Source organism: Cetorhinus maximus, chromosome 12, assembly GCF_964194155.1.
Source record: "Cetorhinus maximus chromosome 12, sCetMax3.hap1.1, whole genome shotgun sequence".
Lineage (NCBI taxonomy): Eukaryota > Metazoa > Chordata > Chondrichthyes > Lamniformes > Cetorhinidae > Cetorhinus > Cetorhinus maximus.
In genome coordinates, this window is record NC_135890.1 from 52,629,638 (window position 1) to 52,642,916 (window position 13,279).

A 13,279-nucleotide genomic window follows, 5' to 3' on the forward strand; every position below is an offset into this window, starting at 1 on the left:
TATCACCACCATTTTCTCAAGGGTAACATGGTGATCGGCAACAAATGTCCAGCTTTGACAGTGACACCCACATTTGAAAAAAAGATATAATTGCTTTGGAAGCAATTCAGAGAAGGGTCACTCGACCCATTCCCGGGAGGATGAGCTTATCTTATGAAGAAAGGGTGAACAGGTTGGGCCTGTACCCAATGGGTTAGAAGAATGAGAGGTGAGCTTATTGAAGCATATAAAATCCCGAGGGGACTGGATAGGCTGGATACTGAGAGGATGTTTCCTCTTATATGGGAGACTAGTACTTGGAGACACCGCTTAAGAATGATGTCTCCCTTTTAAGACTGAGATAAGGAGATTTTTTTTCTCTCTCAGATAGTTGTGAGAGTATGGAATTCTCTTCCCCAGAAAGTAGTGGCGGCTGGATCTTTAAACTTATTCAAGGCTCAGTTAGATTTTCGTGTAACAAGGGAGTCAAGGGCCCTAGGGGGAAGACAGGAAAGTGGAGCTGAGACCACAACCCAGATCAGCCATGATCTGATTGAATAGTGGAGCAGGCTCAAAAGGCCAAATGGCCTACTCCTGCTCCCATGTCTGATGTCCCTATGAATAAAAAAAACCCAGATAACAATTGATGCAAAGTAACATTTCATATTAATGCAGGAATTAAGACTCATTTAAATCACTGTTACCCCTTTGGATGGAATTCCTGACTACCTAAAATCAGTGTCGACTTTAGAAGGGGAGATGAAAAAGGATTGAAATTTCCTTGGTTCAGATTTTATCCCAGCCCCCGAGCCACTGATCAAAACTTGTGATGCAGAACAAAGAGAACCCGACACTTATTGCTCTGGGGTTTTGCTGCTCTACTTGCGATCGGAGCCTCCTATTTTTTTCAATGGGAAGTTGATGGTCGCATTTTATTTATATTCAGGAAGTTCTGAATTTCTTTCGTGCCTTTATTGTCCAACACCCTTGGTCATGCAGTAACTTAGCGTAGAGGACTTTATTGTTAATGTGCAAACACTGCGTAATATCTCAAGGTTATTTAGATATTAATTTGTGCTTGTGATCTGTAAGTTGTTGACTGGAAGTAATTGGAGCGGAAAATAAAATGTCACCTCCTTACTGACCTTGTGCAGATTGCAAAGGCTTTTACTTTTCCTCGTGGCTTGGATTCGGGCTGTCTTTTTTTATTTTCAGTTAGTTAGATTTCCAGTCTTAATAAGAATGGATATTTGCTCAATCTCTTGCAAATAAATTACGTGTGTGGAGGGCAGCACTAAGAACCGGTCCCATAGGAAGGGAAAGGGGGAAGCAAATTGAGAGGGGACCATTATGAGTTCGATAGATCATTTGGTGTCATCAACATGCTTTAACACTGCCTTTTCACCATCGTGCCTTTTAAATAAAAGAGTAAATATCCAGTGAAACTTGGGGGAATTGTCTGTGTAATGGCAATTTTATTGAGTATGGTGTTGCAGGCTACGCACATGTATGCTACTGGAGTGATGTGATCGCCCTATTTTTCATGTTAGGAAATATTAATTCATTATTTGCCCTATCAAACATGTCCTTTAACTGTTGGTGATAGTGTAAAATATGGGCAAAATCAGATTGTTTCCTGCGATTCACCTCTTCAGTGTTTACTTCCATTGAATTGATTCAAAATAAAAATCAGGAGTGATGTATGTAAAATGTGGCCAATCCAACAATTTGTTTGACGCTATCACCAAAACTCAAAGTTACCCCCCCCCCCAACCCCCCACCCCCATGTTTGAATCTTTCAGTAATCGTACCCATCCACGCAGCTATTCCGGGGTTTGCATGTTCCACTCATGCTATTGCAGCCGTGAAGTGCAGATACAATACAGAGCATCACATCCCAAACTGCTTCTGGATGCAGAGACTGCATCCAGAGACTGGTCATTGTTTGGCAGTACAGCAACTCCAGAGAAGCACAAGAAATTGACAGCATTCCACAATCAAGTGTGAGACACTGACCCTCATTAGTGTCAGTGTTGAACTTGGTTATTAGCGCCAGTCCAACTCCTTGCATCAACAGAAGTTAGACCTGGCACTGGTGTAGCTTGTCCAGGCATCTGAATGGTGGTCACGCACACACTTAGAGACACACACACATGTGTGCGCATGCAGACAAACACTTACACATACACATGGCATTCGCACATACATTTGTACACATATTCACATGCACACATATACTTGATATACATATATGTATAAATTTATATAAAACATACATACACAGCACAACAATTTGTACACTGCTCACAATGTTAAGCATTCAGGGAATACATTCACGTATATTTGCAAAAATAGTTATACATTGATATTCAGAGATAAAAAGGGACTCAGTAAGCATAACACTGCTCACACCACCAAATCTATCATTCTCAACTTGAGGAGATCAGACCCTTATCAGAATGCAGGTATAGCAACAGCTTTAAACTGCAATTATTGTCAAGACAAAAATGCATCTTTAAAACAACGTTGCTTTATAGCACAGTACAATTTATAATAGGTGAACTACGTAACTTTGACGTGTGCAAAACAGTTGGAAACAGAGCTCAATGATATCTTAATTATGTTGAATTTCAATTATGTTGCAACAGCTCCCAGTGCAATGTAAGAAAGGGTGGATGTTTGTAAAACACAGAGTTGAATTCTCCATGGTCTATTATATTAATTTCATGCATGCTCATTAAAATTCTTGAAACTATTTGCTGCCATATTGGAAACAATTGACAAGCGAAACGCAAATGCATTTTTATTTGAGGTCAATGGATTGTACCTGTTACCCAGAACTCCCATATCTGGTACTTGAAGAGAGGATTCACAGGTGGAAAGATGTTTGAGTTTTCTCATGGGCATTACCTGGGTTATTGTTGGTATTAAGTTAAGGCCAGTTGGAAAATTGGGGCCTTTGTGTGTTTTAAGGGTCTGTACAGGCAAGTTTTCCTCCACTATTTATTGGCACTTTCCATTCACCAATCACTGAATTTCTGTCTTATTGCAGGTGGCATTCAGACTGTTTGAAGACACTGGACTTTTCGAGATATTTAAAATCCCATTAAAAGAGTTCATGAACTACTTTCATGCATTAGAAAATGGATACAGAGATATCCCCTGTAAGTATTCTTGTATTTTACTTTCATGGAAAAACATGATCGCACCCCCACCCCGAAACCATGTATTTTCTTCGCTGTCATCACTGTTAATGTGATTATTGTTATCTGGGGATGTATATACGGCAGACAGGAGATATGTAAAGCTATGCACCCGATCCCATGCCTCGAGCAGTGAACCAACCTCAAGGAAAGCATGGGTTAGAGAAGTGGAACTGTCATGTGGTAGCCCAGTTTCTGCTCCCTTTAAGCCAAATCCCTGCTGGAAATGCAGAGTCAGTCAAGCTGCCGTTTACCATTTAATACAACAATATTATGGATCATTTTACTATCACCACCTTGTTTGTGGGTCATTGCAACAAAGGTATTTCCTGTATTTGGCTTGCTACTTATAGCGACGGGCACATTGGTCACACTATATGCTTACCCCAGTCACCATACTGGAAAGATACACATCAGTGCATACTGTCAGACGATTGTGAGTTCAAGTCCCACCCCAGGGGCATGAGAACAAACTCCCCACTGATATACCAGTACAGTACTGAAGGTGTTGCTATATCACCGGAGATGCCATCCTTCAAGTGAGATGTTAAACCAGGGGAAACGTTTTCTCATCATGGGCCATTCACACATAGGCAAAATCAGTTGTAGGCCACACACAAATAAAAATCAACTTAATTTAGATTTATTAGAGAGAATTCTGAAATGTTCAACTCACCTATTTTAATGCGCTGGCTGAATTTGAATATTATATTGTTAAATATTACTACAGTAATTTAGCTGGCATTTTTATCCAAAGCAAATTCATAATGATGATAAATGCTAATTTGAAGGCGCTATGGTCATAGGTCTATATTTTTAGAAATTTTGCTGCGGGCTGGATGAAATTGAGCAATGAGCCAAAGGTTCTCCGCCCCTGTGTTAAATCAACATCTGTCTGTCCTCTAAAGTAGGTGTAAAAAAAATCCAAAGAGGAACAGGAGAGTTCTCCCTCCTGTTCTGGCCAATATTTATTGCAAAACAGCATCACTAAAACAGATTATCTGGTCTTTATCACACTGCTGTTTGTGGAACCTTGCTGTGTGTAAATTGGTTGTCATATTTCCTACATTGCAACTAAACTATTCAATCTGTACACAGAACAAATATTCAGAGAGTCAGATATGCTCTCAGGAGTAAAGATTGGAGGCAAAAACATAACAAACTGTTGGTGCACTACTTGCAGAATCAGAGAGCTCCTACAAAACATCATAGGTCAAGTAAAATCTAGAAGTTTAAAGTACAGATTGAGTATGAACACCAAGACTACAAAATCAATGGTAATCAGAAGGAATACATTAGAAAAAACTCTGCTGAAATTTGAATTGGCTGTGTCACACTGGAACAAGTAGATAAGTTTGTCTGTTTAGAACAAATGATAACAGGAGTTGGTGGATGCAATGCCAAAGTCAAAAGAAGGATATAGATAGCCAGAATTAATTTTGTGGAGATGAAGGACAAGATGAAGAGAAACAAGAAAACTCGAGTTGGTAACAAGGAAAAAACTGACACATTGCTACATTTTGTCTAGTTTCCTGCCTGCCTCAGAAACCTGGGCAATAAAGAAAGATCTATGGAAGGAGATAGAGGCCTTTGAAATGTGGATGCTAAGACGTATGCTAAAAATTCCAAATAAGACAAATGATGAGGTGCTTGAAATCGCAAGAGAAAAAACAGCTCTAAAAAATGGCATCCAGAAAAGAAAATGTCAGTATTTCAACCATTTGATCAGAGCTGAAAAGATACAGAGATCTCTTCTAGAGGGCAAAGTGGAGGGCAGCAGAAAGAGGGGTTGACCTAGGTGTAGTTGAATGATGGACGTCATAGAGTGGCTGCAGGAGAGCTACAATGGATGTGTGAGGATGGAGCAAGGCAGACAAGTGTGACTTACCGGGACAGCAGATCCCCTGGTGGGAGTAGCTACAAGCAGAACAGGAGGAGGACAATTGTATTTCTAAAGTATTTCATTGGCTGTAAAGCACTTTGCAGTGTTCTGAGGTCTAAAAGCCGCTATATAAATGCAAGTACTTCTTCAATGTAATTCAGTTATATTTGTAAGCACAACTTTCTTTTCTGGAAGTCTTCTGTCTTAAGCAGCCATGTAATGGCAATCGTAATGATTCCTCCTGATATCTTAACTTATTACTGAAGTCAAACTAATAGGCCTCTAGTTATGTACCTCAGCCTTATCACCATTTTACATGAACTACTTAACCATCCTTAAGGGAACAGTTCAGTGAGCCATTAGAAATATGGGTAATGGGTTGCTTGGCACCTGCCCCAATTTTACCCTGGATGTAACCCTAATTACTCGCTATGTGAAAAAAAATGTTCTCACCTCACATTTGACACCAGTCCAATCCAGTTTAAGACTCCTATTCTATCTGTGAGGTTAGACTTCAAATGGAGTATTGTGCACAGTTCTGGGCACCACACTATAGGAAGGATCTGAACGCATTGGAAAGAGTGCAGAAGAGGTTTAAGAGATTGGTTCCAGGGATGAGACACTTCAGTTATGAGGAAAGATTGAAGAAGTTGGGACTGTTTTCCTTGGAGAAGGCTGAGAGGAGGCTTGATAGGAGTTTTCAAAATCATGAGGGGTCTGGACAGAGTAGATAGGGAGAAAGTGTTCCCACTCATAAACGGATCAAGAACCAGAGAGCACAGTTTTAAAGTGTTTTGCAAAAGAAGTAAATGTGAGGTGAGAACATTTTTTTTCACATAGCGAGTAATTAGGGTTTGGAATGCACTGCCTGGAAGTGTGGTGGAGGCAGGTTCAATTGAGCCATTCAAGAGGGCATTGGATGATTATCTAAATAGAAACAATGTGCAGAGTTATGGGGAAAAGGCAGGAAATTGGCACTAAGTTAAAATGCTTAGAGAGTTATGCAGACACGATGAGCTAAATGGCCTCCTTCTACCCTGTAACAATTCTGTGACGTTATCCCCAACCAACTTAATAATGTAAAACATTGAATATCTCTCAAGTTTCAGAATCTTTTCATTACAGTCAACCTTAAGTGAAGAAAGTATTTACATAGCATCTTTCATGAGTACCACCCTGTCCATTGTGCTTTACACACAATGGCGTACTTTTGAAATGTAGTCACTGCTGTAAATGTAGGGACTGCTGCAGCCAATTTTCCTCACAACAAGCTCCCACAAATGGCAATGTGATAAAGACCAGGTAATCTGATTTTGTGATGTTAAATGAGAGATAAATATTGGCCAGGACACCAGGGATAACTCCCCTACTCTTCCTCAAAATAATGCCGTGGGCAGATGGGCCTTGGTTTAAAATCTCATCTGAAAGATGGTACCTCTGACAGTGCAGCACTCCTTCAATACTGCACTGAGTAATCAACCTTGATTTTTATGCTCAAGTCCTGGAGTAGGGCTTGAATCACCTTCTGATACACGGGCAACGGTGGTACCAACTTAGAATTTAAGGCTATTGTACAGTTGGCATATTTATGAAAGTAAAGAAAAACTTGACTGTATTACTACCCTTCATGTCCACAGGATGCCTCAAAGCAATTCACTGGATTCTCCGGAAGTCTAGTCACTATTGTTCTGTGGACAAATAAGGCCGGTAATTGTCACATGGCATAGACTTGCTAATAGCAATGAGATCAATGATTAATTAATCTTTTCTTTTGATGGTGTTGGTTGAGGTACAAATATGGGTCAGAATTCCCTAGCTCTTCTTTAGAGCCATTGGATTTTTATTGCATCCACCTGGACAAACAGACAACACCTTGATATTAATGTTTCATCTGATTCACAGCACCTCTGGACAATGGAGTACTTAGTACTAAATTTTGTTCTCAATCACTTGCAATAGAGGTTGAAGATACAACCATCTGACACACAACTGAAAGAAGTGTAATTACTGTGCTAATGGTCTTTGCAAGTGAACCCTCCATTGAACATGCCATTGGTCTTGCATTGTGTTAACTTGACTCAGTTGATGATCCTCTTGCCTCTCAGTCAGAAGTTGTGTGTTCAAACTCTACTCCAGGACATGATGACGTAACCTAGTCTGGCACACCAGTGTGGTACTAAGGGAGTGCCTTACTGTCAGGTGCTGTCCCTTAGATCAGGCTTCAAACTGAGTTCCTGCCGACCTGCTCTTTTGTTGTGGTTTATCACCGTTTATGTTCACTCTGTGTTTCATTGGGTTCTTTTGGTGACTTGTGTAATCAGAACTCAGTTATTCAATGGTCTCTGAATTAGCCTTTAATCCACCGGTTCTAATTCTATGAACATCGTCGATAAATTTTAAGTGCAAGAGCATTTTTGTTTATTTTTGTACTTCATTGCAAAATAACCATGAACATGTACTTGTGCACAATTGAGTATGGATACACTAATGTAATATATTGTGCAAATCATAGACTCCCATTATTATTTAGTATGAATTCTGTTGTCTTCCTCATTCTCTGCAGACCCCATGTCTTTTACAGTCTTCCACCTGAGCAAACATTCATCATGATCTTCAGATGTAGGTGGTGTGGAGGTTGTCACCATCAGTAGGAAAAATGTATCCGTTCATGGCCTGGGACCCTTTGCCTCTATGCTTTGGGGATTTTGACAATTAGTAAGGCCACAGACATTCCTTCCTTCAGCACTGCACTTTCCCATTAAATTTGTGTAACCCTGTCACCTTCACCTTTAAAACTGTACATGCTGTGTTCTTGCTAGCAGTTCCCTCAATGTTGTGAATCATACTATCTCGGAGTAGTGAATATAGAATTCCAATGGATCTTATTTTTGGAAGTAGTATCAGATGTTACCACTAGAGGGAACTAGGCATGGCAGTGTTACAGCACGAATAGCCAATGGGAGAGTTATCTGTTGTATCTGCTCCAGCTGAAGAGTTAAAACCTAGGGCAGTAAAGCTGGCAGGCTGTGTTCGAGTTCTGCTGTTGTTAGACCCTATTGTCACTAAATTTGCACATTCCACAGCTGCATTCTCAGACTTATTGAGCTACATCAGGCTTAAGTAGCTTGTGAGTTGTTTCAGAAACATTAAAGGATTGTTATTAGTGGTAGGCTACTTTTTTGTACACTCTTTTGCCACCTAGAAAATAGCATTTAGTGATTAGGAATGTTCTGAATGATTTCATTAAGATCTGATTGAAAGATAAAAATGAAACCAGGCGAGGATAGTCCCACTCAGTTGGATGACAGAGAGGTGATGGAGGAGGGCAGTGTGGCCAAATGCGCTGAAGGCTGCTTAGAGTGTTTCTTTTTGCATCAGAAGGTATGCTGATCCCCACAAGCCAAAAAAAAAACAAATCATAAGTGTTGGAAACAACAGCAGGTCAGTCAGCACCTGACAGGTGGTTTAATGTTCTGAATTAGAAGTTCTGGTGAAGGTAAAAGGAGGCAGGCTTTCTTTTCAGATATTCCCTGCCCCACCTAGGAACAATCCCCCACCCCTGCCAAAATCTGGTCTGGAATTCCCTTCCTAAACCTCTTCACCTCCCTTTCCTTCTTTAAAATCCACTTTAAAACTCATCTCTTTATCCAAGGTTTTGGTTAGCTCCCCTAATAGCTCCTCTTTGGCCTTGTATCTGTTTTCTTTTTCTTCACACCTTCCATGGGCACTTTCAGACAATTTTCTAAAAGGAAAGACTTGCATTTATATCATGCCTTTCATGACCTCGGGAACTCCTAAGGACCTCACGTCTATTTGCTTCGAGTGTCGTCACTGTTGAAATAATTGGAACGTGCATAGCGAGATCCCCCAAACAGCAATGTGCAATGATGTTGAGGGATGAATATTGGCTGGGACACTGGTGAAAATTCCCCTCCTGTTCTTTGAAATAGGACCATGGGATCTTCTACATCCACCTCAGGGTGGACAAGTCCTGAATTTAGTCTCTCTTCTGCAGGGTAGCATCTCTGACTGTGCAGCGCTCCTTCACTATTGCTGTGTTGTTATTTTTGTTCAAGTCTCCAGAATGATATTTGAACCCATAACCTTCTGCTCCACCGCAGCATTGAAACAGCCCTTTATCAAAGTTGCAAGTGTGACTATGAAAACCATTCTTCCTTGGCCTTCTCAATCAGTCTGCAGCCTCTGATGCAGTTGGCCACACCATCCCCCTCCAACAACTCTCTTCTGTCATCCACTTCTCTGGTTTCATTCTTATCTATCCAACCATAGCCAGAATATCATGAACAGTGGCTTATTTTCCCTCTCCAATGCCATTACCCCCGGTGTCCCCCAAAGATCTATCCTTTTCCCCCTTCCATCTCTCACCCACATGCTGGCCCGTAGCGACATCATCTGAAAACACATCAGGTTCCACTCCACGCTAACAACACTCCACTCAACCTCACCATCTCCTGCTTTGACCTCTCCGCTGTGACTGATTGTCAGACTGCTTGACTGACATCTCATACTGGATGAGCAGAAATTTCCTCCAACTAAATATTTGGAAGGCGGAAGCCCCTTTGGACCGCACCACAGATTCTATCCCTCTTCCCAACAAATGTTGCATTTCACCCAGAGATGAACATCTGACCTATCCACTTCTTGACCAAGACTGTCTGCTTCTGCTCCATAACATCACCCAATCTGGCTCCTCCTGCAGCTCATCTGCTGCTGAAATCCTCATCTGTGCCTTTGTTACCTCTACGCTTGACTGTTCCAATGCTGTCTTTGCTGGTCTGCCATCTTTCACCCAACATAAAATGGAACTCATTGAAAACTTTGCTGGCCATGCTGTAATTTACATCATGTACCATTCGCCCATCACCCCTGTGCTCGGTGACATACATTGGCTCCCAGTCTGGCAACACCTCCATTTTAAAATCCTCATCCTTGTTTTCAAAATCCTTCATTGCCTCACCACCCCCCCACACCCCCCAATATCTCTGTAACTCTCCTGCAGTCCTACGAGCTTACAAAATCCCTGTGCTCTTCCAATTCAGGCCACTTTGACATCCCCAATTTTAATATCTCCACCATCAGCGGCCATGCTTGCAGTTGCCAAGGCCCTAAGTGAGCTCTGGAATTCCCTTCATAAACCCCTTTGCCTCTCCACCTCTGTCTCCTCCTTTAAGACTCTCCTTAAACCCTACCTCTTTGTGCAAGTATTTGGTCACCTGATCTGATATCTCCTAATGTGGCTTGGTGTCAAATTTTGTACAATAACTCTCTTACAAAGTGCCTTGGAATGTTTTCAACTGTAAAGGTGTTATATAAATATTAATTGTTTTTGTTGGCTCAGACAAGAAAGCTATTAGCTAAGCCATTGTCGACAGTTCCTATGTGAAAGGCACTGGCCCAGGATTTGCTGTTGACATAATGCTGAGGCTAATGGCGCTTACCATATGTTTAAACCATGCAGCAACATCATGCAAGGGGCCTGACCCAGGGTGAAACTTTCAAACTGCACTGCTCCGCCATTGGCATCTTAAAAGCAGCATTCCGCTTCCTGTTCACCTTTGGAATGCATTAAATGGAGTGAAGTTACTGTGTTTGCGCAGTAGGTGTGAATTAAACTCACCACAGAAAGTTAAGCTTTGCCTATTTGAGTCCGCACATCCTTATAGCAAAATGATGTGTTAATTATTGCCAGTCAACCTCTCCAGCACAGAAAACTAACTGGAGCCTCATTCCCTCAGGTATTACTTGTTGGAGGTTTGAAAATATAAATTTTTTAAGTTTAAAACAAAATAACTTTTTCTTCCTGTTGTTCTTTTGCTCTCTCTTTTAATTCAGTCTTTATTTCCCCCTCTTTTCTGTACCCAATCTGACATTAAACTCACCCACTTAATTGTAGCAAGTCTGGAAACCTACAGAAAGTAGTAACAGGATGTCTTGTTTTTAATCAACAGATCACAATCGCATCCATGCCACAGATGTGTTGCACGCAGTCTGGTACCTCACCACACAGCCAGTTCCAGGACTCCAGACTACAATGAGTGATCATGGCTCAATGAGTGATTCAGGTACAACTTTTCAGAAGTAAACACACATGCCTTTTGACCGAAAGAAAAATAAGCATGTGTTGTGTGACTTAAAAAAAATATAATTTCCACCAGTATTCAAGAATTTGATTGCGAGTTGTGCCTCTTAATATTTAAGGGCTTATTTTTCTCAGTGTACTACTTTAATTTGAAAAGGTCAATAAACACAATAAAATAACTTAGATGAGTTTTTAACACAAGCACAATAGCCGCTGAGCTAAAAATGCCACAGTTGAATTTAAACTGCACGCATGACATCCAAGACCATACAGCGTGCACCTAGACAGCCCATGAAGGTGAGAACTCTGGCTGAGAGCCCAGACATCCATTACACTTGTTGAAACACCTGTGCCCCAGGGAAAACTTTGCTTGATTGACAGCTCAGTCTCCCTGATCCCTGATGTCAATTTCGCAATGTTTGTTTACACAAGGTTAAATGGTTTCAATTGTTTGTGTGCTTTGCTATTGATACTTTAAAGGATCTGGATGATTTACGCTTTTATTATCTTCTAAGTGGAATTACTATTTTAATACAGTAGAAAGCTATGAATTAATTCTTTTTAAAGATTTTTTTTTACACATTCTGCTATCACTATAGGGTTCATTGGTTCTATACAGTGTATAGTGGGTCAATGGGCATGCAAGTGCCATAGCCTGGCATTGGAGGTATGAGGGGCCATAGGGGGTGGGTGGAGCAGAGCTTGGCGTAGGGTCAAGAGGGGCCACAGGGGTGGGTGGGAGTAATAGTTTGGCATAAGGGACATGAGGAGGACCTTTTGAACATACCTTTTAAAAGGCCCCCTAATGCAGACTAGGATTCAAGACTCCTCTGAGGGACCGTGTATGACAATTCTTTAAAAACCTGGCCCAACTCTATGAAAATTGCAGAGAAGTAGGGGATGCCTAAATCCACAATGGAGCCAGCTGGGTTGGAATTGACAGGTGCGGGCTTTTAACACTCGCGCCCTTAAAAGGCACACCTGGAAATCAGATAGTTTGGGAATGGAGTCAGGAATCCCAGAAGCAGGATCTGCCCACCATTTTTAAAGGTCTCCCAAGTCACCCCGACTCTGAGAAAATCCAGGCCTGGGAGTGAGCCAGACATGCACACACACAGCCTCCCCCTGCTCCTCCTCCTCCTTCCTCACCAAAAACCTACCCACACACCAGGCTAGAAGAGGAGGAAAACCCAGGCTGAAAGACAACCCCCACTTTCATATGAATTCCACTGAGGCCAGCTTGGTGTGTGCACCACCAGAGGACAGTGTTAGTTAAACCCAATTCCTTAGCTCGACCCCAGTCCTCTCCTCCTTCCCCGGTGACCAGGACTTGTGGCCTAGTCTGTCTCTTTCTCTCTACTCCTGCTTCTCAAGCGAAAAGGCAAGAAAGGTTTTATTAGTTTGCTCTGCTGCTTGCCACTTTTTAATGGTCCTTTTTACTAATTACTTTTCTTTATAACTTAACTATGTTTTTGAAATTCATGTTTAATGTGTGCCAAACCAGACCTCAGGCAGCTGCTACTGGGTTCTTTGCTGAAGGGGAATGAGAGGCTCACAAGAGTCTGATTGTTTTTTGGAGGGCTGGAAAAAGGGGTGCTTTGCTCCAATAGAAAAGGGAACTGTTGGAAATGCTCAGCCGCCCAGCAACATCTGTGCAGAGTGAAACTGAGGTCAGCGACCCTTCACCAGGAAATGAAACGTTGGCAATGGGCAGAATCGTCTGTGCCCGCTGGCTTCGGGCGTGTTCGGTGGCATGAACAAACAATATGGCGAGAAGGCCAAAAATCCGTTTCACGGCATTGTGAAACCAGTTTGCGAGTGTCCACTCAGCCCGTTGATGGTGGGCCGCGTTTGCCGCCATCGGACGTCAGGAACCTCACTGTAATATATCACCATATTGTTATAAGACTAGCCTGCCGGACTCAGCCCCACCCCCCCATTGGATCGTCCACCCATGTTTCACAACAGCATGTAAAAGGGGTGCTCTTGCCGGGCTGCACTTTAAGGGAAACTCGGAGGTGAGTGCACAGTAACATTGTGAAGCGGAGCGCTCGCAAGAGATGCCTGTTGGACTTCAAGGTTGAGGTGCATTGTGGGGGGCAAAGGCTGCCCTGT

The 13,279-nt window shown here is 42.0% G+C and overlaps 1 protein-coding gene across 1 annotated transcript in view; it reads left to right on the top strand.

The window, feature by feature from the left end:
• Positions 1–13,279, top strand: part of pde3a (phosphodiesterase 3A, cGMP-inhibited) — a 476,982-nt gene that overhangs the window by 424,907 nt on the left and 38,796 nt on the right. Inside the window, exons 10-11 of the mRNA XM_078553602.1 lie at positions 3,032–3,143; positions 11,034–11,147. Coding sequence (XP_078409728.1) covers positions 3,032–3,143; positions 11,034–11,147 — 226 coding nt within the window. The remainder of the gene's footprint in view (positions 1–3,031; positions 3,144–11,033; positions 11,148–13,279) is intronic.